The sequence below is a fragment of the Tachyglossus aculeatus genome, chromosome 9 (genome assembly GCF_015852505.1).
Source record: "Tachyglossus aculeatus isolate mTacAcu1 chromosome 9, mTacAcu1.pri, whole genome shotgun sequence".
Taxonomy (NCBI): domain Eukaryota; kingdom Metazoa; phylum Chordata; class Mammalia; order Monotremata; family Tachyglossidae; genus Tachyglossus; species Tachyglossus aculeatus.
The window spans coordinates 10697306-10720627 of NC_052074.1; the positions used below are offsets into that span (position 1 = coordinate 10697306).

Here is a 23322-nt window from a genome sequence, read left to right on the forward strand (position 1 = left end):
AAAATGAAAAAGGTTTTGCAAATTGGCCTATGAATTCAATTTACCCTTGTAAAACTGTTAAATGAGCCTACCAATCAATCAATCGTATTTATTGAGCACTTACTGTGTGCAGAGCACTGTACTAAGCACTTGGGAAGCAATAGTTTTAGACTGTGAGCCCACTGTTGGGTAGGGACTGTCTCTATATGTTGCCAACTTGTACCTCCCAAGCACTTAGTACAGTGCTCTGCACACAGTAAGCGCTCAATAAATACGATTGATGATAATAGTTGGCATCATATAGAGACAGTCCCTACTCAACAGTGGGCTCACAGTCTAGAAGACACAGACAACAAACAGATGTAGCTACATCAGAAAACTGCTGAACCAAACTTATCAGGAGGACTGAGACTAATTCAGATATTCAAATGTTTGGATAACCTGAAGTTAAGAGAAAAGACAGCAGGTTTTCCAATTAATTTAACATTCCCTAATTATATTTTAGATACTGCACATAATACAGTATATTTAATCTGTGCACATAGCCAGAAAAATATGTACTGGTGTGTAAGCTTCCTTGCCTACACATACCTGCTCTTACTGTCTAAAGTTGGAGACTTAGGCTGGTGAGCCTGAAGCATATATAAGAATTTGGGTGAGATTACTAACATCATCAGGCAAACCATTTCTACCACTGTCTTTATGTAAATGTTGTCTTTTCCTGAGCCGTTGCACTGGCTATTTGCTGCAGGGCCTAGCACTTCTTTTCAAATCCTTCTCTCAACGCTGCTACCGCTAAACAAATCCAGCGTAAGTTACGCATCTTGGAATCAAATTCACTTTGCCTCTTATTTGTACACTAAAAAACAAAAACACAAAAAAATGCACTACAAGACCTCCAGTGGACTGGAAGTGTCAATGTAGATAGCAAACAAGCAGGTATTTCAGAGGTTCCTGAACTAGGATAGAATCTGGCTTAAGTAAAATATAATGGGCTTTAAGACTTGTTAGTCTAAAATAATTCTGAATATGAGATTAGGAACATTTCATATGTAAATGCTGGGAAAAGCAACAGAAGCTTTACAGAGGATACTGCGATACAGCACTTTGAATAGCAACTAATCGGCAAATGGTAAAAATAAATTTCAGGATTAAGTTCAAAACACTCTGGCCATTGGATTTTTGAAAAAATATACAGTTCTATGTCTCAAAAAGGCAAACAACTGAAGTTTAGAATTGCCTACGTGTTAAAATATACCTTCACTGAGTTCAGTGACATGACTGCTTTCTTGCAAACACCTTAGAAAACATGCACTGTGTATTCTCCCACCTTGACAGCACCCGCATGTGCAAGGTGTTTCTAACAAACCTGTATTCAGGTCCACTTTATCCAAACACACTCATGTGGTAAAACGAGTTTCCTAATTCTCTAAAAATGTTCTAGCTAAAACATGTAGTGAAAACACACTTTATGGCAGAACTAAGTATATCACAAGTACATTCAAGACCATATTAAGTTTCCCTACAGATAATTTAGGATGTTAATTTGAGTGGCAAAAGAGAAAAATGAGACAGGGTTAGAAATTTTGATATTCTTGCCCAGAGTCAAATTCAGCACATACGAGACTATCCAAATATGATTTAAAAGTGTAATTTGTACATGGTAATGGTCACCTTTAATACGATGCATTATAAAAACTTTGATTTTTAACTCTCCATAAATATTAATGTCCTTACAGAGATGTAATTTAGCAATTTCCATTCTACACCAGCCAACAATAGAAACATAATCCCATTACCTAAATGGTTAATATAAACAAGTTTCTTATTTTTGCAATGGTAAATATAAATTAAAGTTGAAAAAAATCAAATATCATGCAGAACTTGATGCTGATAATCCTGGTATTTAACTGCGACACTCTTTGATGTGGTTCACCATGAAAACATCAAATATTACATATATGTAAAAGTATAGGAAGTAAAAGTCAACATTATACTGAGGGCAAAAACTAAACAGTGAATTGCTCACACTATCCATATCCTTATAGGCAGGGATAGTGTCACTTCATTATTCTGTATTTCCCAGGTCCCTACTACAATGCACAGCACCACATGAACATTCAATAAATGCTACTGCAACTCCTATATTTCCTTCTGGGCTACTGCCCCTTTTTTGTAAAAGAATTACTGTCCATTTTTTTTTTGGTAAAATACACCAATCATACCTGTAGAAGAACAGCAGCTAGTGTTTAGATAATCAAAAATTTGATAAAATAATACAGCTTGTTTGTTGCCTTTAACAGACCATTTATTTGGCAGTCTGAACTCTTTTTTATTACCTGAATTGGCTTAGGTTCGGAAAAGCAGTTATTAAACATAAGCAGGTTTAAATATATTTCTACTCAATTTATACAATTGTGCATTAAACTCAAAGACCATGCCAGAGAATGAAAGTCCCCCACGGTGGCATGTTTTGCAGTTTGGTCATCGGTAGCTGGCCCGTAGATGTACAGCCACTCATTTATTCATTTTAATAAAAAAAAAGAGTTGGTTTTCTTGAATCTTTTTAATCCAAAGGTCCTTGAAAGACAACCTAGGTTATTACTTTGGAATGTCAATAACACTACAAATTAGAATGAGAAAGCATTAAGGTGAATAAGGTACTGAAAAAGGCATACAAATAACCATTTAAATATGAATACATTCCCACTTGTTGATGGCATCAGAAATAAAACCTGTATCCCTTAAAAAAATTCTTCTAATATTATTTCTATTGGTCTATAGACTGGACCTACCGAAAGCTGTGAATGCCCTGAAGTTCCTGCTGTAGAACCTCTTGAGTTGTGGCTATTAAATCCAACGCGCCAACAAATTCAGATGTGGATAACAACACCTGTACTGTCGGTTGAGTCTGGTGTACAGTGGCCATTAACTTCAGTTTATTGTACACTTTGACACAGTTATTCCTGGTAAGAGCCAGTCTTAAAATACGGAGAGGTCCTTCACACATTACTTTATCGATCTGTGCAATTTTATCGCGAAGCATTTTTACAGCCTGGGAGGTTTTCTTGAGGTAGTCCTGCAATTCATGCTGAGAAGTCATTGCATGAAAAAATGCTTCTGATCGGAGAGAGATCTGATGAGCAATGTTTACTTCCACAATATCCAGATAATGGCTCAGCTTAAGAAGGGGGAAAAAAAAAAGCTTGGGTATTATAATTGTTAGTAACATTTCTTGGATACATTTCAACATTTTCTAGAAAGTCAAAAAATAACTAGCTATCACAATCTGGCAGTCAGCTTTATTAGCCCCAAAACTGTCCCTTGCCCATGTTTCTTTGATATGGGGATCTAGAACCGAGCCGAGAAAATCAGAGAAACAAGAATAGCACGCTGCTCACTCCTATTTCTACTTCCATCTTCAAATGAGATACCACAATCAGTCAATCCCTGGTATTAAATTGAACACTCCTAAACAGAGAGCAGTGGACTAAATGCTTGGGAGAGTATCATCATCATCATCAATCGTATTTATTGAGCGCTTACTATGTGCAGAGCACTGTACTAAGCGCTTGGGAAGTACAAATTGGCAACATATAGAGACAGTCCCTACCCAACAGTGGGCTCACAGTCTAAAAGGGGGAGACAGAGAACAAAACCAAACATACTAACAAAACAAAATAAATAGAATAGATATGTATACCATTACCATGTACAAATAGAGTATACTACAACAGAGTTGGTACACATGATCTCTACTCACAAGGTCCTTAAAATCTAGCACAACTTGCCCTCTTCCACTTTCTCCCAATGCTGCTATTGCCACTTTCCAGGAAGAATGACAATCAGCCAACCAATCAATCATATTTATTGAGTGCTGTATGCAGAGCACTGTACTAAGCACTTAGGAGAGTATGATATAACAGAGTTGCTAGATGTGTTCCCTCCCCACAACAAGCAGCATGGCCTAGTGGAAAGAGCATGGGCCTGGGACTTAGAGGACCTGGGTTCTACTCCTGGCTTTGCCAATTGGTTGCTGTGCAACCTTGGGGAAGTAACAATAATAACTGTGGCATCTGTTAAGTGCTTACTATGTGCTAGGCACCTTATTGAGCGCTGGGGTAGATACAGTCCCTGTTCCACATGGAGCTCACAATCTAAGTGTGAGCCCCATGCGGGACAACCTGATTACCCTGTATCTACTCCAGCACTTAAAACAGTGTCTGGCACAAAGTAAGTGCTTAATAAATACCATTATTATTACTATTAATAATCTCCATTTTACAGATGAGATAAAACCCACAGAAGTTAAATGACTTGCCCAAGAATGACTTGCCCAAGGTCACACAGCAGACAAGTGGCAGAGTCAGGATTAAAACACAGGTTTCTGACCCCCCGGGCTCCTACTCTTTCATCATCATCATCAATCGTATTTATTGAGCGCTTACTATGTGCAGAGCACTGTACTAAGTGCTTGGGAAGTACAAATTGGCAACACATAGAGACAGTCCCTACCCAACAGTGGGCTCACAGTCTAAAAGGGGGAGACAGAGAACAAAACCAAACATACCAACAAAATAAAATAAATAGGATAGATATGTACAAGTAAAATAGAGTAATAAATATGTACAACTATTTCCACTAGGTCATGCTGCTTCTCTAGTCTACTTGTCCTCATATGTAATTCAAATCTATAATGCAATTAAGCCTACTGCCTGATGTCCTTTCCAAACTCTGAAAAATATCCTTGCATGTCCCTAAAATTTTCTTTTTCTAGTTGGGATGAATCGATGCCCCAAAATTAGAGCACCAGAATCACAAAGGGACACTTGTCTGAGTTTGGTAGATTGAGGAATGAAGAGTACAAATTTTTCATACAGCATATTTAAACAAATGCTCGATGTCACAGCATTCACAGCAATGTTAAGGACTCCATGCTAAATTTAGAGTATCAAATTCCCTCATCAATAAAAAAACTTAACATTAACCAAACTTTCATTTTGAGAGGAGAACTCTTTCATGTAGTGAGAAGGGAATGTGATTGTTTATTGTTGTAATGTACTCCTCCAAACAGTACAGTGCTCTACTCACAGTAAGCGCTCAATAAATATGACTGAATGAATGAAGAATTATGACACACCTAAAATAAAATGAAATGACCATGGATGCCAATTTCTCAAGAAAGGGGGGAAATTCTTTAAAAAAATACAAAGTCGGTTCTTTAGTACAGGAGTTGAATTCTGGAAGAAACCCACATTAACAAGAAATAGCATATTTGGGCCAATCGATCAATCAGTGGTTTTTATTCAGTAGTTACTATGTACTAAGAGCTTGGGAGAGTACACTACAGCAAAGTTGGAAGACACGTTCCTTGGTCCCAAGCTTACAATCTATACATCTTGATCAACTTCAATCACATGTGAAAAATTGCTTTTAATGATCTTGCATTGCATTCTACCCAGACACATTCATTCCACAAAGCATTCCCTAATTATTTAACAGTGAAAATGTAATGAAAGGAAGCGCCGTGAGAGAACTGAATTTATTTGATGCATTTAAAAATCACCAGATTTTGTAGGTAGAGCATTTCAAAATATGAGCTGGTTCTTTCGACTACAGTGAAGATCTTGATAATGAAATCCACAAGTTGCTGACGTATCGACTTTCAATTTTACTCTCATTTGGCCATGATCAAATTAAGTCCATTAAAAAAATGGGGGAGGGCTTAATTTCAGTATAAATTTATCCAATTACCCCCTAATAACAGCATCAATATTTGACCTATTTTACACTTCATTTGGGTCTGACACTTTAATTTAAAAATGTGTTTTCTAATAGATCAAAGAGCATGGGACTGAAGTTTGAGATTTTGGAGGCATTCATCTGAATGTCAAAACCACAAATGGTTTTCAAGATTCTAAGCAACTGAATTTAAACATGTACAGCTGAACACAATCACTTTCCAAAAGCCACCTCAGGCCTACAAGAAATGATGCTTAAGATAGGCTTCAAAGGGGAACATTTTATTCAAAAGCCAGAAAGCTCTCTTCTAAACTTAAGTCACACTGTCAGAATATGAATATTAAAAAAAAATAAATGATTTTAAAAGATCAGATTTTCATAAGGGCTAGTCTCTTTAAACCACCTTAGTATATAAAAAAGCTTGAGAATCCTTGGTAACAAACACCATACCTGGACAGGTGGCAAAATAATTTTACCCATAAATTTTAAAACACTATCAGAACTTGATCCTATTACCAAAGTCTCCACACAGAAGCAGAGAGGTGTTAAGGGAGAAAAGGACTTCACAGGAAAGTAAGGAGTCTTGCAATGTTTAAAAGACCAACCTCAGTTTTCTGGCCCTTATTCTAGTACTCTAGCTGGGTCACACAAGCTTTCCCAGTCACCTGAAATACATTTCTGGGCTTCAACGAGTTTTGTTTGGCTTATGATGTTGAAGATCTAAAACCTCTAAAGATGAAATCCAGAAAGCCCCAAATTCCACAGTTCAAGGTCAAGGAGTAATTTCACACATTTCTGCTTGTGATGAAGTTTCTCCAATTTGCCCCAGGGACATATGGCCTAGTTTCACAGACTCTATGAACTGCACTGTACTCTCCCCAAGACCTTCGGACAGTGCTTTGCACACAGTACATGCTTAATAAGTATCACTGATTGATCCTAGTCACACTATAAGCAAATAATACAACTGCATTAGGCAAATAAAATAAGCTACCAAAATTAACATTATGTTAGCATCACAATCTATGGACTAGAGCATTTAAATTCTGCATAAATTTAAAAGACACTATAACTTAGTTCCAGGATTGCACATTTTTAATCTTCAAAGTTATTTAGACAAGGAAAGGGAAATAAAACCAAGTATTCTTCAAGTCTGCACTTCTAGGCTATGTCTCAAGAGGCAATGTTTTTAAAAATGCATCCAAAATAATTTTTCCCCTCTATAATTCTTGCCTATATGGCATTAGAAAAAGTGTAAAGACTGAGCCCCCTTTCCTCTCCCCCTCCTCCCCTTCCCCATCCCCCCGTCTTACCTCCTTCCCCTCCCCACAGCACCTGTATATATGTATATACGTTTGTACATATTTATTACTCTATTTTACTTGTACATATTTATTCTATTTATTTTATTTTGTTAATATGTTTTGTTTTGTTGTCTATCTCCCCCTTCTAGACTGTGAGCCCGCTGTTGGGTAGGGACCGTCTCTATATGTTGCCAACTTGTACTTCCCAAGCGCTTAGTACAGTGCTCTTCACACAGTAAGCGCTCAATAAATACGATTGAATGAATGAAAGGTAAGTTGAGACAGATTTGAAGTTGAGACGCTGACAGTATCTGGAAAAAGCCCATCAATAGGGAAAAAGTTAATGGTTGGAATAAGGTGGTAACATTAAGTAATATTGCCTACCACTATATGAACTAGATTATACCCTGTCTGATTCTTTTTTCTGCTATACTGTCCTATATTTGGCAAAAAGGTTAATTTCACTGTTGAACAGGACACTTGAAGACAATAAAGTCTATACTTTAAGTAGGCATGACTCGACCTCGCGTCCGCTAAAGTGATACAGAAATTTGGATTTTTGCTGGTAGATACTTTCGGAGCTTTGTTTGAACTAAAGGACAATACAGTCCAGTGTGTTACTGTAAGCAATCCTTCAAACTGATATTTTCTTGATGATTTTGTAGAAAAGAGTTCTAAGATGATAAATACACTAGAGCTGATTCACCGCTTTATAATTTGTAAATCATATCATAACATGAAACTGAGGCTGCATTTTTTTCCTGACTTCAAATAACTACGGAATAACCAAAATGAGAGATAGTATACCTTTTCTTGAAGTAACTTTGAGGACGCTGTATCACGGTTTCCCTTTCCTCCAGCAGTGTTAAAATGCGACCACGGTAAAACTGCATTAAACGTTAAGGAATCTTCCAAGGCAAAATCTGGTTTCATAAAAATCTGGAATACAAATTAAAACAGATCCTCCTCATATATCTTCCCTTTGGACCCACTCATTTAAACGTTCAATAATCTCCGCCGGAAGCACATGCACTAAGTGGAAAGAATTTGCCTTTTCACCAGATACCTAAAATGCTTTACAAGCATTAACTCATTAAATATTAAATGATGTGAAAAGTAGATGGCATTGGAATTGCTATTTCCCATTTTATAAATTGAGAAAGACACGTCCAGAGAAGAAAAATGACTTTCCCCACGTTAGCAACAGATTTAAGGGCCCTTCTATACCTTGTAAGAAAATATCAAAGCAACTAATACTTACTGGACCATGTCTGCTACCATAACATTCTGACCAATAATCCCAAGATAAAATATTAAAACTATCTCCAAATGTTGTCACATAGGCCTAATCCCCTTTAAAATTACAGTTTCTAATACTACCTGGCAGTTACTTTACACTTTAAAATTAAGCAGAGTATCCACAGAGATAAAAGTCCTGGGCAGAGATTGTGCCTTTGTTAACTTGTCTGAGGGCTGGGAGACCCTGGTAGTCTCCGAGGTGGTATTAATATTGAGCAAACCACAATAAATTCCAAAATAGCTCGTCTAATAATGGCTTGTTAACACATTTCCTAATACAATTCACCTCTATTCACCCTACTCCCCAGATTACCTCCTATTCAAACCTTCTCTCTCATTGTGGGGACTGTCTCTATTGCCATATTGTACTTTTCCAAGCACTTAGTACAGTGCTCTGCACACAGTAAGTGCTCAATAAATATGACTGAATTGAACTGAATTAATAGACAAGTTTCTTCTCTCATTACGTCTCTCTAACCACTCTTACCTTTTAACCTCTGTAACCTTTTATGGGTAAACCTGAAGAGGTGTCCTTATAGGTGTTACTCCACATAAACAGTAACTAGAATATTGGTCTCAATGTACACTGAGGATACTGACATTGACTAATGATATTAGTCAAATTTTGGTTGCCAAGACACATGCCCTTAATTTCTGTGGAAAATAATTATGAACATTAACATAATGATAATTTGGTTTACCTGAAGTTTTTTCTTAGTATAAGTGAAAACTTTCAAAATTAACGTATAATGACTGGGTACAATGTCAACAGTTATTCTAGAACTTCCATCATAAAGTAACTTTTTGATGTGATTAAGATAAGAAAAGTTTTTCAACCAAATGTGCGTTCTATTTCTTGGGAAAGGATCCTAAGAAATGTCCTCAGATGGGCTGGGAACAAGTGTTTAGTTTTTTTTTCATTGCCATTAAATTTTTGAGGGAATTCAATTAAACCCTCCCATTCCTTTATTCACTACCCCAATTCTCAGATAAAGTGTTGATTAAAACTCACCAAAATATACCAGCTTGTGTTTTCCAAAGGGGCAGATCACTACTTTATGTTTCATTTTTAAACGTCGTATCACCCACTAAACTCATACTATACCTAGGATCTTGAAATTGTTAACTGGAAAATTTTATTCCAATTTATTATGTAGTTTTCAAATAACATTTATTCATACTGCATACACCGTATATCCAGTAAGAGACAGAAGATGTTGGGAGAAAGTAAAAAAATATCTGTGGCTTTGTCACTAATTGTTTGAATCTCTTAGTATAAGTTCTTATTAAGTCAGAAGTGTAGATTCTAAGGCAGAATTTAAGATTACATGATCAAAGCCTACAAAGCATCATTTCCATAATTACGCTTGCTTGATACACTAATCATACCTTAGGTACTTGTTCCAGATCTGTCCTGGATTTATCTAAAAATAAAATTAAGGTAGACCAAAAAACAAAACCATGAAAAACGTCAGATTTCATTTGCCTCAAAATTTTTTTTGTGATAAAAATCAGTATTTCTTATTCTCTTCACAAACAGCTATGTAACTAGACAGGTACCAAAAACAGAGTTTCACAACTTCTTTGCATGGCAAAAGAAAATTTAGCTACTATTATGATAGTATTTAGTAAGTATTACTATGTACAAAGCATTGTGGTAAATAAAAATATAATCAGATTGGATTCAGAGCCTGTCCAACAACGGGTCCACAGTCTAAGAGCGAAAGAGAATAGGTATTTCAGCCCCTTCTTACAAATGAGGAATATTATTATTATTATTAACTTGTACCTACTCCAGTGCTTAGAACAGTGCTTTGCACATAAGCTCTTAACAAATATAATATTTTATGGTACTTATATTGTGGTAGTGATAATAATAATGACAATAACAACAGTCGAGCATGTGAAGTTCTCCAAGACAAGTTTTCCTTAACAGAGGGTTTTACAAGAACGTTACACACAGTTGTAATAGAAAATGGCATACAATTTTAACTAAATTATTCTGGAAAATTGATCAAATGAAGGAAAACCAAGGCACAAAAACATCACGTTAATGAATATAGGTTCAAATTCTAAATTAGGTCAAAGAAAAAATAGTTTATTATTCTAGGAAAGGGCAGGGTGTAGACGTTAGAAAACAGGTCTTCATAAGAAAGGGAGATGGGATATAAAAACTGGTAGCAGAGTTCTCAGCTTGGCTCAGTGGAAAGAGCACGGGCTTGGGAGTCAGAGGTTATGGGTTCAAATTCCGACTCCGCCAGTTGTCAGCTGTGTGACTTTGGGCAAGTCACTTAACTTCTCTGGGCCTCAGTTACCTCATCTGTAAAACGGGGATTAAGACTGTGAGCCCCACGTGGGACAACCTGATCACCTTGTATCCTCCCCAGCGCTTTGAACAGTGCCTTGCACATAGTAAGCGCTTAACAAATTCCATTATTATTTTTATTATTATTCTGCCTAGATATTCCCCCCCACCAAGATCATCATACACATATCTAACTCCTCCCCAAATACACTTTCACAGCCAGAACCTCTAGAAAAATCTCATTCACATTCACAGAAAGTAGTATTTTTAAAAAATACAAACTGTGTTAAGTATAAATTGCAGCTGAGAATAATTTATGTTAATCAACAGATCAAGAAGTCACAAATTAACAAGGTCCTTTTCAGGTAGAAGTAAAGTAGAACAATACCAAGAATATGTAAAAGAGTCCTGTCAAAGGTGTCTTTAGGAGGACATATATTCTTGCATCTCTCGTGAATTTTCTCTCTCTGTAAGAAAAGTGGGGGGGGGGAGGAATTAATTTGTTTTCAGTGCCAAAGCAACCTAAAAATCTGTATTCTTGGAAGCACAGGCTTAATGAGACTTGGGCTACTGAGTCCATTTACAAGAGATTAGGACTAAAAATAGGTTTTGTCACTGTACATACAGATATTGTTGATGAAATTCCAGGCTATCTACCACAGGCTTACAGCAGCATGGTCTTAGCACATGGTTGAAAGCTTTGCTTGAGGAAGAGCAAGAAAAAGGTTTTAAAATGAAATAGTTACAAATTAGTTCAACCTCGCAGCCTCCTTTACCCCAGTTACAGCTGAAAGAATCCCGAAAATGACCTCACCCCGTGGAAAACTACCAGAGCCCAATGCAGAAGAGCCCACTGTTGGGTAGGGACTGTACATGTTGCCAACATGTACTTCCCAAGCGCTTAGTACAGTGCTCTGCACACAGTAAGTGCTCAATAAATACGATTGATTGATTGATTGATAGAACCCATCCGAGAATGGGGAAGTAGCTATCAATAGGAGTCAAATCAAAATTAAGGCTTCCCCGCAAAGTCATCCCTCAGGACAACTAAGCTCTGTCCAAATAATAGGCGGACTTCTCCCATTATTGGTAGGGTAGAAGCGGCATGCATGGGCCTGGGAATCACAAGGTCCTGGGTTCTAATTCTGGCTCCATCACTTCTCTGCTGTGTGACATTGGGCAGGTCACTTTACTTCTCGTGGGCCTCAGTTTCCTTATCTGTAAAACGGGGATTAAGAGTGTGAGTCCCATGTGGGACAGGGACTGCATTCAGTCTGATTAACTTGTATCTACCCCAGTGCTTAGAACAGAGCTTGGCATAGTTAGTGCTTAACAATCACCATAATTATTATTACTAATATTACTGTAATTGTAAAATTATTATTGTATTATCCCCCCAATACCCAAATGTCCCAATGGTGGTATAGGCAGACCAGCCCCTTTGCAGGCTGAGTTATGTCATTTTTCTTGCCCTTGCTTTACCTGGAATTCTTCTGCCAGTTGTCACTCATTCATTTAATCCTATTTATTGAGTGCTTACTATGTGCAGAGCACTGTACTACGCACTTAACAAAACCTGTCATAAACGTTTGCAACAGTACCCTGCTTTGGTTGTGATCTAGCTGTTTAAATATGGTGAAACAGTGTCAAAATTCTCACTATAGAGCCCTTGGATATGACAGCTTCAAAAATTCTATTCATTTTTGGATATTTTTAGATGAATCATCAGTTTCATTACCTAAATTGAAATGAACAACAATGCCTTGGACTACCAAGGATCTGAAAGGGAAAGATAATAAGCTTAATTTTTTGCTTAGTATCACAAAAATTGATATTAAGGATTTTTGTGTAGAAAGTGACTTCCAAAAATATACCTCAGTCAAGCATTTTCTTATCCTAATGAATAACATATGGCCTTATTCTGTAGAGCCAAAAAAATAAGGAAAATTAAAAACAGCATAGGGAGAGGGAGAGAAGAAAAGGAGAAAAACACAACAACAGATCTACAAGCTAAGCATCAGCTTTGGCCTAAGCTAGAAATTAGAGGGCAAACCAGCAAAACTCTTAACATACATTCTCTTGTCCAATTTACAAATAATTAAAACATCTTTTGACTAGTTTTAAATGTTTTGTCTGGTGATGCACAAGACCACGCTCTTCAACTATCCAAAACAGTAATACAAGAATAAATAGGCATGGTGAACAGGTATGACTAAGTCTTCTCCCGGACAATGGAGGGATGTACTTTCCCACCCATGAAAATTGGATGGGGCTGTTAAAATGAAGAACTACTGCAGTTGAATTTCAGATCAAACTTTGCACACAAAGAATTATGCATTTGAGAAGTACCCTAGAGCAAAAGGCATATCCGTTGAATGCAAAGGAAGGAAAGAGACCTTAAGAAAAATTAGTCAAGCAAAACACAGATGCTAGAAAATCACTACTTAATTTTTACTAAAAGCAGTGGCAGTCTTCTCGTCGTCGGACTACCCTTCCACCATATACATTTACAAACTTTAAAGATGGCTGGTTTTACCTGAGAGATCTCTTGTTGGTATACAACAAAGTGTTCCTTGCTTATTTGTGGGAGGTAGAATGAAGGCATGACTTCGGTGTCCACAAAATCCAATCCCCATGTTTTTGTGAAGAAATCAGATTCCCTTTTTGCTAATCGAGGATCATTTAATGCTGCTGGGAGATTTACTTTGGAATGATAAATAGTCCACCTACGTTGATCTGCAACTAGGGATGGGGCATCACATAAACTATTAGGATCACCTGTAAAAACAAAAGCAGAAATCAGTGAGCCATTAAAATTGCTCTGCACTTGGAAAACAAATTCCAGAAAATGAAAAACGCTCACACATTGTATTTTATACAAAAGACCTAAATAGCTTATGGAAGCGAGGTTTCTGCTAAAACAATCCAACCTAAATGATACCAAATTCAGTTAATACATATATTAACACAATCACCATACTATAATATTCACTACTGAATCCTTTCTTATATAGAACTTTATTTCTGAAGTGTCCACGGGCAAGGAACGAATCTGTTAATTCTATTGTATTGTACTCTCTCAAGCGCTTAGTACAGTGCTCTGTTATCAATCATATTTATTGAGCACTTACTGTGTCCAGAGCACTGTCCTATGCACCTGGGAGAATACAATATGACAAGAGAACAGACACATTCCTTGCCCACAATGAGCTTACAGTCTAGATGTAGAGACAGACATTAATATAAATAAATAAATTACAGATATGTACATAACTGCTGGAGGAGCCGGGAGAGGGAATAAGAAAGTGAGCAAGTTAGGGTGGTGCAGAAGGGAATGGAAGAAAAGGAAAAGAGGGCTTAGGGAAGGTCTCTTGGAGATGTGCCTTCAATAAGGCTTTGAAGGTGAGGAGAGTAATTTTCTATCGGATATGAAGACGGAGGGCATTCCAGGCCAGAGGCAAGACATGAACAAGAGATCGGCAGCGAGATAGACAATCAATCAATCAATCGTATTTATTGAGCATGTACTGCGTGCAGAGCACTGTACTAAGCACTTGGGAAGTACAAGTTGGCAACATATAGAGAAAGTCCCTACCCAACAGTGGGCTCACAGTCTAGAAGGGGGAGACAGAGAACAAAACCAAACATATTAACAAAATAAAATAAATAGAATAGATATGTACAAGTAAAATAAATAAATAAATAGGGTAATAAATATGTACAAACATATATACATATATACAGGTGCTGTGGGGAAGGGAAGGAGGTAAGACGGGGGGATGGAGAGAGAGATGGAGATGGACAAGATGGAGGTACAGTGAGTAGGTTGGCATTAAAAGAGCGAAGTGTCCACTCTGGGTTCTAAAGGAGAGTAGCGAGGTGAGGTAGGAGAGGGCAAGGTGATCGAGTGCTTTAAAGTCAATGGTAAGGAGTTTCCGTTTGATGCAGAGGTGGATGGGCTACGACTGGAGGTTCTTGAGAATTGGGGAAACATGGCCTGAATGTTTTTGTAGAAAAATGATCCAGACAGCAGAGTGAAGGATGGCCTGGAGTGGGGAGAGACAGAAGGCACGTGAGGTCGGCAAGAAGAGGCTGTTACAGTAACCACGGTGGGATAGGATAAGTGCTTGGCTTAATGTGGTAGCAGTTTGGATGGAGAGACAAGGGCGCATTTTAGGAATACAGAAAGAGTGAAGGAATGTGAGAAAGAGATCAAAATGATTAAAAAAGTTAGAGGTGGGGCCTGGGGCGAAGTAGATGGCTGTTACTAGATCCTGGAAGGGGTGGTAAAGGTGGGTGATATGGGCTTCCAAGGAAGGGAAAGGGATGGATCATCATCATCATCATCAATCGTATTTATTGAGCGCTTACTGTGTGCAGAGCACTGTACTAAGCGCTTGGGAAGTACAAATTGGCAACATATAGAGACAGTCCCTACCCAACAGTGGGCTCACCGTCTAAAAGGGGATGGATGAGTTGGAATGGTGTGAAAGCAGCACTGGGAAGCGAGAAAGAAGCCAACACCTCCTCTTCTCCCAGTGAGTCTGGAGGAGTGGGTGAAGATGAGGCCCCCTTTAGAGAGAGTGGCAGGGGAGACCATGTCATTGGGGACAGCCAAGTTACAGTGATGGCGAGGATGTGCAATGACTGGGTTAGGAACAGGTTAATAATGAAGTGAAGCTTCCCCACAATGGAGCAGGGGTTCCACAGGCCACACTTGGCTAAGGCTGTCGAGGCGAGGGAATGGAGACATAGTAAGCGGTCAATAAACACCACTGACTGATAAATTAATACAATTTCATAAATCATTTCCTAGCATGCGAAAGGCAGAATATTCCAGTTCTCAGAAAAACAATGAAGATATTTGGCTTACTTTCAGTGTTGGCTAAGTTTTTTTATTTTTAGCATAGGAACAGATGAATAATCTGGGAGCACAGTCTATCCTAAACCAATGGGACTTGAAGGTGGGTTACTGCTAGCCTGCCTCCCTATTTGGTGTAAAAGGCACAAAAATAGCTGCTATTCAGAGGCTCACTGATGTTCAGGAGGTCACCTGGAGAGCAGAGTAAAACCAAAGAGGACTTGGTGCCCAAACCACTACCTATTTTGGGAACCACTCCACCATAGGGTTCCAGGTCCAAGGGGAGACCTGAGGGTCAGGATCACCCCAAACCTTCAGTCTGACCTTGCAGCACTTGGCAGGAGTGGAGGATGCGTCTGCCTTGCCAGCCTTAAGAACTTTGGAAAGATTAAGGCGGAACATTACCAAGTACTTTTTGTCAGGAGCATCCCATTCGATTATTAAGTCTTGCTAATTCTTCGCTGATATTTTGGAATGCTGAATTTTAGCCAAATTTCTACTGAATGGATTACAGTCCTGTTGCTGAATTATGTTACTCTACATGCCTTTCTCCTCCTTCAGGGGGTCTGCTCCTTTTGGGCCAGGAACCTTATTTCAATGGAATTTCTTGGAATCATCCCAGCACTTGGAAAATTTTAAACACTTAATAAAATCATGTTAGCAGTAATAATAAAAATAATGATGATAATAATAATACTGGCAACTCGAGAGATCATGAAAGTATGGTGATGGGCCCAGACATACCAACAGGGGTACATCAAGGTAAATGATATATTGATACTGAAAAGAATTCAAACTTTAAAAATGTATTAAAAATAACTCACATTATGGTTCAATTTAATAAGATGATATAACAAATTAACAAATCATTATACTGTCCCAGAAAAGCAATAAGGATTTTAAAGCTTTAAATTGTACTCCTCTTTTTCTTCTTAAAGGCAAAAAAAACAAGCACCTGAAAAATCTATTGCCTGTAGCTGAGTCATGAAGGTGATGTGCTTTCAATAATATTTTCTCCTGCTCGTACAACATTACCTCTAGGTTCCTTGGGACACACATCGGGCAGTGACTGCACAGGTCGAATATGTTTAGAAGAATCCACCTCCTTCTTAAAGAAAGCATCACTGCTGCTTGCTTGAGGCACTGGTGAAGACCTGTGGCTTGAGGCCATTGCATAAAATCACCACTCAACATAAACTACATAAAAAACAACAGAGATAAGAAACAGTAAATAAAATTCAACTCATCCCCAACATTATCACCAAAAGCACTTATTGAACATCTTTTGCACGCAGAAACTATATTAGACTCTGAGGAACATAAAAATCAATAGCATTTATTGAATGCTTACTCTGTGCTGAGCCCTGGGAGAGTATAATAGTAGTATCTCATCTATCTTGCCACCCCTTTCCCACATCCTCTCTCTGGCCTGGAACTCCCTTCCTCTCCATTTAGGCCAGTCTACCACTCTCCCCCTCTTCCAAGCCTTATAAAAGTCACACCTCCTCCGAGAGGCCTTCCTTAATTAAGCTCTCTGTTCCCCAGCTTCCTCTGTCATCTATGCACTTGGATCTGTGCCCTTTGAGCTTTTGGTGCTCACCCTATTTTCTGCCCCGCAGCACCTATGCACATATCCATTTAATTTATTTGTACATATCTATTCTATTTATTTTATTTTGTTAGTATGTTTGGTTTTGTTCTCTGTCTCCCCCTTTTAGACTGTGAGCCCACTGTTGGGTAGGGACTGTCTCTATATGTTGCCAATTTGTACTTCCCAAGCGCTTAGTACAGTGCTCTGCACATAGTAAGCGCTCAATAAATACGATTGATGATGATGATGATGATAAATGTCTGTCTCCCTCTCCAGATGGTGAGCTCACTGTGGGCAGGAAGTGTGTCGGCCAACTCCGTTGCACCGTATTCCTCCAAGCGTTTAATACAGTGCTCTGCACTTGGTAAGCACTCAAATACCACTGATTGGTAATTATTGAGAAAGTACTGCACTGTAATGAGTGCTTAGGAAATTCAACAGAAAAGCACAAGACCCCATTCCCTGCCCATAGGAAATTCACACTCCAATGGGGAAGACAGACATAGAACTACAGACTATTTGCAAGTGAATTTATTCATTCAATTGTATTATTTATTGAGCACTTACTGTGTGCAGAGCACTGTAGACAAATCCTTGAGAAACTTGCTACCTAATAAATAAATAAATAATAATGGCATTTATTAAGCGCTTACTATGTGCAAAGCACTGTTCTAAGCGCTGGGGGAGGTTACAAGGTGATCAGGTTGTCCCAAGGGGCTCACAGTCTTAATCCCCATTTTCCAGATGAGGTAACTGAGGCCCAGAGAAGTTAAGTGACTTGCCCAAAGTCACACAGCTGACAAGTGGCGGGGCCGGGATTTGAACCACTGACCTCCGACTCCAAAGCCCGTGCTCTTTCCACTGAGCCATGCTGCTTCTCCATACATAACTGCTAACAGGAAAACCATTGTTTTTCTATCTAAATCAATCAAAGATATTTATTTAGCCCTTACTGTGTGCCAAGCACTTGGAAGAGCACAGTTCAACAGGGTTGGGAGACACGTTCCCTGCCCAAAAGAAGTCTAGAGAGGGAGACAGATATAAATAAATAAATTACGGATATGAGCATAAGTGCTGTGGGGCTGGGGGAGGGGTGAATAAAGGGTGCAAATACAAGTATAAGGGCGGCACAGGAGAGAGTGGGAGAAGAGGAAATGAAGGCCTATTAGGGGAAGGCCTCTTGGAGGAAATATGCCTTTACGGATTCAGGGAAATTATTTTAACTCAACAGTGCAAGAGTATTATCAAGAGTCCTATGGACAGTCCTTCAGGAATTATGTGCAAATAGCAGTGCCCTGAAGGCATACACCCAAAAGAACGCGTAGACAACTTGGAGCTACAATGCAGAGTCAATGGTTTTGTTCTCTGTCTCCCCCTTTTAGACTGTGAGCCCACTGTTGGGTAGGGACTGTCTCTCTATGTTGCCAACTTGTACTTCCCAAGCGCTTAGTACAGTGCTCTGCACACAGTAAGCGCTCAATAAATACGATTGATGATGACGACTGACGCTTATGTCTGAAGAAACCAAAGTAATGCATCGGGTTGACCCACATTTTACCCCAGTCCACTGTGCGTTTCCAGCCAAATTCACCGATAAAATTCACAGTCGATGGCTTCCCCTCTGCTTCTGAAGAACTGTACCTTGATGCCCACAATTTAATTCTACAGGGCTCAACGACTAAAACCCAGGGCAGCGCTGCAAATCGTTTATGAAGCATCAGGGAAGGGCATGGCAGGTTCCTGCTACTATTACATCTGTCTCTACATGGTGATATTACACAGGTCATGCTGCACCTTTTCTAAAAGCCAACCTACACTGAATGCTGCATTACCTTTTATTGTATTCATTCCTAAGGAAATAGAGCTCTAAACTGGGAAACCGGCTCCATTTTTCTCAAGTATATTTGCATACTACTCCTTTATCAAATGACTTTGGAAAAATGAATTCGCAATAAAACTCGCCGGATGGTCCACAGACGCTCTGTGGCACCATTCCAAGAATATCTCACCTCCATCCAAGTTTATCACAGAAAAAAGGAACCGGGGCTGGCTTTTATCATGCTTACTACAACTTAGAGAATGTAAATTTAACAGGCCTAGTATAAAACTTTTCTGCAATTCAGTAAAAGCCAGGAAAAAATACTGGGGGAGAGAAGGGCAATTGTCCTTTGGACTCTGTCTTAAAAACAGACCCCTAAATCCTTTTAATCCTGAGGCTTACCAAACCAGTTCAAGAATCTTCTCCTCTTTGCTCTCCAACTTCCTCATTACCATAATAATAATAATAATAATAATAATGGCATTTATTAAGCGCTTACTATGTGCAAAGCACTGTACTAAGCACTGGGGAGGTTACAAGGTGATGAGGTTGTCCCACGGGGGGCTCACAGTCTTCATCCCCATTTTACAGATGAGGTAACTGAGGCCCAGAGAAGTGAAGTGACTTGCCCAGAGTCACACGGCTGACAACTGGCAGAGTCGGGATTTGAACCCATGACCTCTGACTCCAAAGCCCGTGCTCTTTTCCACCGAGCCACGCTGCTTCAACTAGCTCAACACACCTCCAGGTAAAAATAAAAAGTAATTTTCAATTTTATTGCTTCATAAAATTCAATATGGCAGGATTCAGAATCATAGGTGTCCAGAAGAGTGGGAAGCTCTGTGGCCTAGTGGAAAGAACATAAGCCTGGGAGCCAGAGAGCCTGGGTTCTAATCCAAACTCCACCACTTGTCATATCATCATCAACCATCAATCGCATTTATTGAGCGCTTACTGTGTGCAGAGCACTGTACTAAGCGCTTGGGAAATACAAGTTGGCAACATATAGAGACAGTCCCTACCCAACAGTGGGCTCACAGTCTAAAAGATTGTCTGCTATATGACCTTGAGTAAATCATTTAACTTCTCTGTACCTCAATCTCCTCATCTGAAAAATGGGGATTAAATCTTACTCCCTCTAAGTGCAAGTCCCATGTGGGACAGGGATTGTGCCAAACCTGTTTATCTTGGATCTACTCAAGCACCTGGTACAATTATTGGCACACAGTGCTTAACATATACTATTATTATTATTACTGCACCACACTGATCTAGATTCCATTTAAAATTAAACTTATGCTACTTTACTTTCTCCTCTTCCTCCACTGTAATGTCGAAGAGGTGGTTGACACTATCCAAATGTCAGGATGTGGAGAATTAAAATGCTGAAGAGGGCTGAGGGAGGGGATTGTAAATTCCCTGAGAGCAGGGATCATGACCACTAACTCTACAGAACTCTTCCAAGCCCTTAGGGGACAGTCCTCTGCATTGATTAAGCGCTCACTAAATGCTACTAATTGAGTGATTGAATCAGGGAGAGAAAAAGCTGGAAAATAAAGTCCTATTAGGAATCAGTAATTTCTTATCAATATCCAAAAAGCAATCTTACTGATGCTCTAAAAATACTCGATATTTTTATCTTGGAACTATGACTGTGAGCCCACTGTTGGGCAGGGACCGTCTCTATATGTTGCCAATTTGTACTTCCCAAGCAGTACAGTGCTCTGCACACAGTAAGCGCTCAATAAATACGATTGATGATGATGATAACTGGACTGACAAAGCAGTAACATAAGAGATGCAAAGATTCCAACAAGAGAGTCCATATTAAGCCCTAACGCTTGGTTCTTTTAACACCACCACGCTGAACTCAACTACTCCACTCTAATGACAACATTTATGGTATTCTCAGCAGGTTTTTTTTACGAGTTTCATAAAAACTTTTTTCCCCCTTTTTCTGGTTAAGAAACCTTGCTGTTCAAATGAGATATAAAAACAAAACTGAAAATAACAGGTTTCCTATTATCTCCATCTTAAAATATAACTCGACCCATGGTGGCCAACTAGGTTTCTACCAAATCTGAAGGCAAGTTACTATTGCTTCTGTTTACTTGCAAAAGCTATAATTTTAAATAATTTTGCAGTTATTCACTCGATAATATTTACTGAGAACATACTGTATACTGAGCACTGTATTAAGCTCTGGGAAAGAATAATTAATTAATTAATTATGATGGCATTTATTAAGCGCTTACTATGCGTAAAGCACTGTTCTAAGCGCTGGGGAGGTTACAAGGTGATCGGGCTGTCCCACGGGAGGCTCACAGTCTTAATCCCCATTTTACAGATGAGGGAACTGAGGCACAGAGAAGTTAAGTGACTTGCCCAAGGTCACACCGCTGACAAGTGGTGGAACCAGGATTTGAACCCAAAGCCCGGACTCTTTACACTGAGCCATGCTACAATTAAGGGGAAAGCTTACACATTCCTCCCCATCTTCATAACCGAAAGTAACTAGAATTCATATGGGCCCATCTAAACAATGGCAATCTACGATAAAGTCTTTTACATGATACAGAACTTGCTTCTGCTCTTACCAGAACAGGGAGTTAATTTATAGGGCTCTGTACTTGGTGTAGGGCTTTGTACCCAGTGAGTGTGCAACAAACACAACTGAGTGATGTAAGCATCTCATGCTTTACCAATGATGACCAAACCTCATGAACTAGGAGCCGCAAGCCGAAAACCACAGATAAAAAAACAAACCAAAAAAAATTAATGGCAAGCAGGTGTTCTGGGGGGCAGGTGGGAGGAGGGTGAGTGGTGATCCCAAGGAAAGGGGAAAGGAAGTGGCTTCAGCGACAACAGCCAGGGGAAGTAAGCGCTTTGGATGTGGCCGGGCAGCCTACTCCTTCCCAGCCTGGCCCCGAATAAGTGGGGAGACACAGTCCCGCAAAGGGCTGTAACAGTAGTACAGTACAGCTTGCCAAGCAGTGCTGCCAAGCCACAGAGCAAATGGAGAAGTGTCTTTTGTGGTTTGCGAGCCACAATTTGGCCACGGCTACTCACGGCTGTCAATTCAATCCACTAGAAAGAAATAATAATAATAATGATGGCATTGATTAAGCACTTACTATGTGCAAAGCACTGTTCTAAGCGCTGGGGAGGTTACAAGGTGATCAGGTTGTCCCACGGTCTTCATCCCCATTTTACCTATGAGGTAACTGAGGCATAGAGAAGTGAAGTGACTTGCCCAAAGTCACATAGCTGACAATTGGTGCAGTCGGGCTTTGAACCCATGACCTCTGACTCCAAAGCCTGGGCTCTTTCCACTGAGCCACGCTGCTTCTCCTGCTAATCCTAAAGAAAGGATACATTAGAACGAATCCTCTATAGTGTAAGCTTCTCAAGGGCAGGCATTGTGTCTACTAGCTCTAATGTACTCTCCCGAAGGCTGAGTATAATGCTCTACTCAGAGTAGATGTTCAGTAAATACTGGGGGTTGACCAATACAGAGAGAGAGAGAGCTACAGTAAGTTACAATAGGAGAAGAAAGCAGGGAAGGTGAAGAACAGGGATTGGGGAAGTTAAAAAAGAAAGGAAAAGGAAATGCATTGTAAGGAATGGAAAACGAAACCGACTGCCAATGGAACAGTTTGAGGTCTTTTGCACAAATGAAGTAGATCAGAACTTTTCCAGCTGTTTTGCTTCTTCTTGTACCATTGGGGAGGCAGTCAAATTAGACAGGTGGGCACCAAATAATAATCAATTGCAATTATTGAACATCTACTATTGATAGAACATTGTACTAAGTACTTGGAAGAGTACAGTAGAATTAGACATGATCCCTGTCTTCAAGAGGCTTACAATCCAGGGGGTAGAAAGACACTTGAGTAAACAGTAGGTAGGAGGAAGTAACAAAATGTATAAAATATGTACACAAGTGTCATTGGGGTGGGGGGGGGGGGTTGATGCTAATATCCCCAAAGGAAAATATCCAAGGAAATTTAGACATAATAGCTGCTGGAAATGGGCGACCACACCATAAGATCAAAACCGCCCAGAATCCAAAAAAATGTTTCCTGAAATGTTTCTGTTGCTCTCTATTACCTCTTACCCTCTGAAACTACAAAGCAGGATTGGGACTCAGAAAGAGACCGAGACAGGCAAAGGTATGGAGGTACATGCATTAATGATAGTTCATTCTTCCCATCAGCATACACACAAATTCTTTTACACATCTAAGCTGTCTGTCTACTTCGAGACAGTGAAGAAGTAGGGCTTCTGTCACCATTTCCACTGCCACCTGACCCTCAAACAGTGGCAGTTGAGTCCAAAGAGACTTAGGGAATGTATATATTCAGGTATCTGCGGGGTCTTGAAGATGCCAATAATGAAATTCACTAATGTGTGCATACGTGA

General features: G+C 39.3%; 1 protein-coding gene across 2 annotated transcripts in view; it reads right to left on the minus strand.

Annotated features, from left to right (window-relative positions):
• VPS54 (VPS54 subunit of GARP complex) overlaps nucleotides 1-23322 on the minus strand; it is a 72535-nt gene that overhangs the window by 30819 nt on the left and 18394 nt on the right. For both annotated transcript variants that reach the window (XM_038751290.1, XM_038751289.1), the window contains exons 2-7: nucleotides 16526-16687; nucleotides 13166-13407; nucleotides 11018-11096; nucleotides 9714-9748; nucleotides 7833-7964; nucleotides 2775-3160 (exon numbers count right to left, since the gene is read on the minus strand). In XM_038751290.1, the coding sequence (XP_038607218.1) occupies nucleotides 2775-3160; nucleotides 7833-7964; nucleotides 9714-9748; nucleotides 11018-11096; nucleotides 13166-13407; nucleotides 16526-16661 (1010 nt within the window). In that variant the 5' untranslated portion in view covers nucleotides 16662-16687. The remainder of the gene's footprint in view (nucleotides 1-2774; nucleotides 3161-7832; nucleotides 7965-9713; nucleotides 9749-11017; nucleotides 11097-13165; nucleotides 13408-16525; nucleotides 16688-23322) is intronic.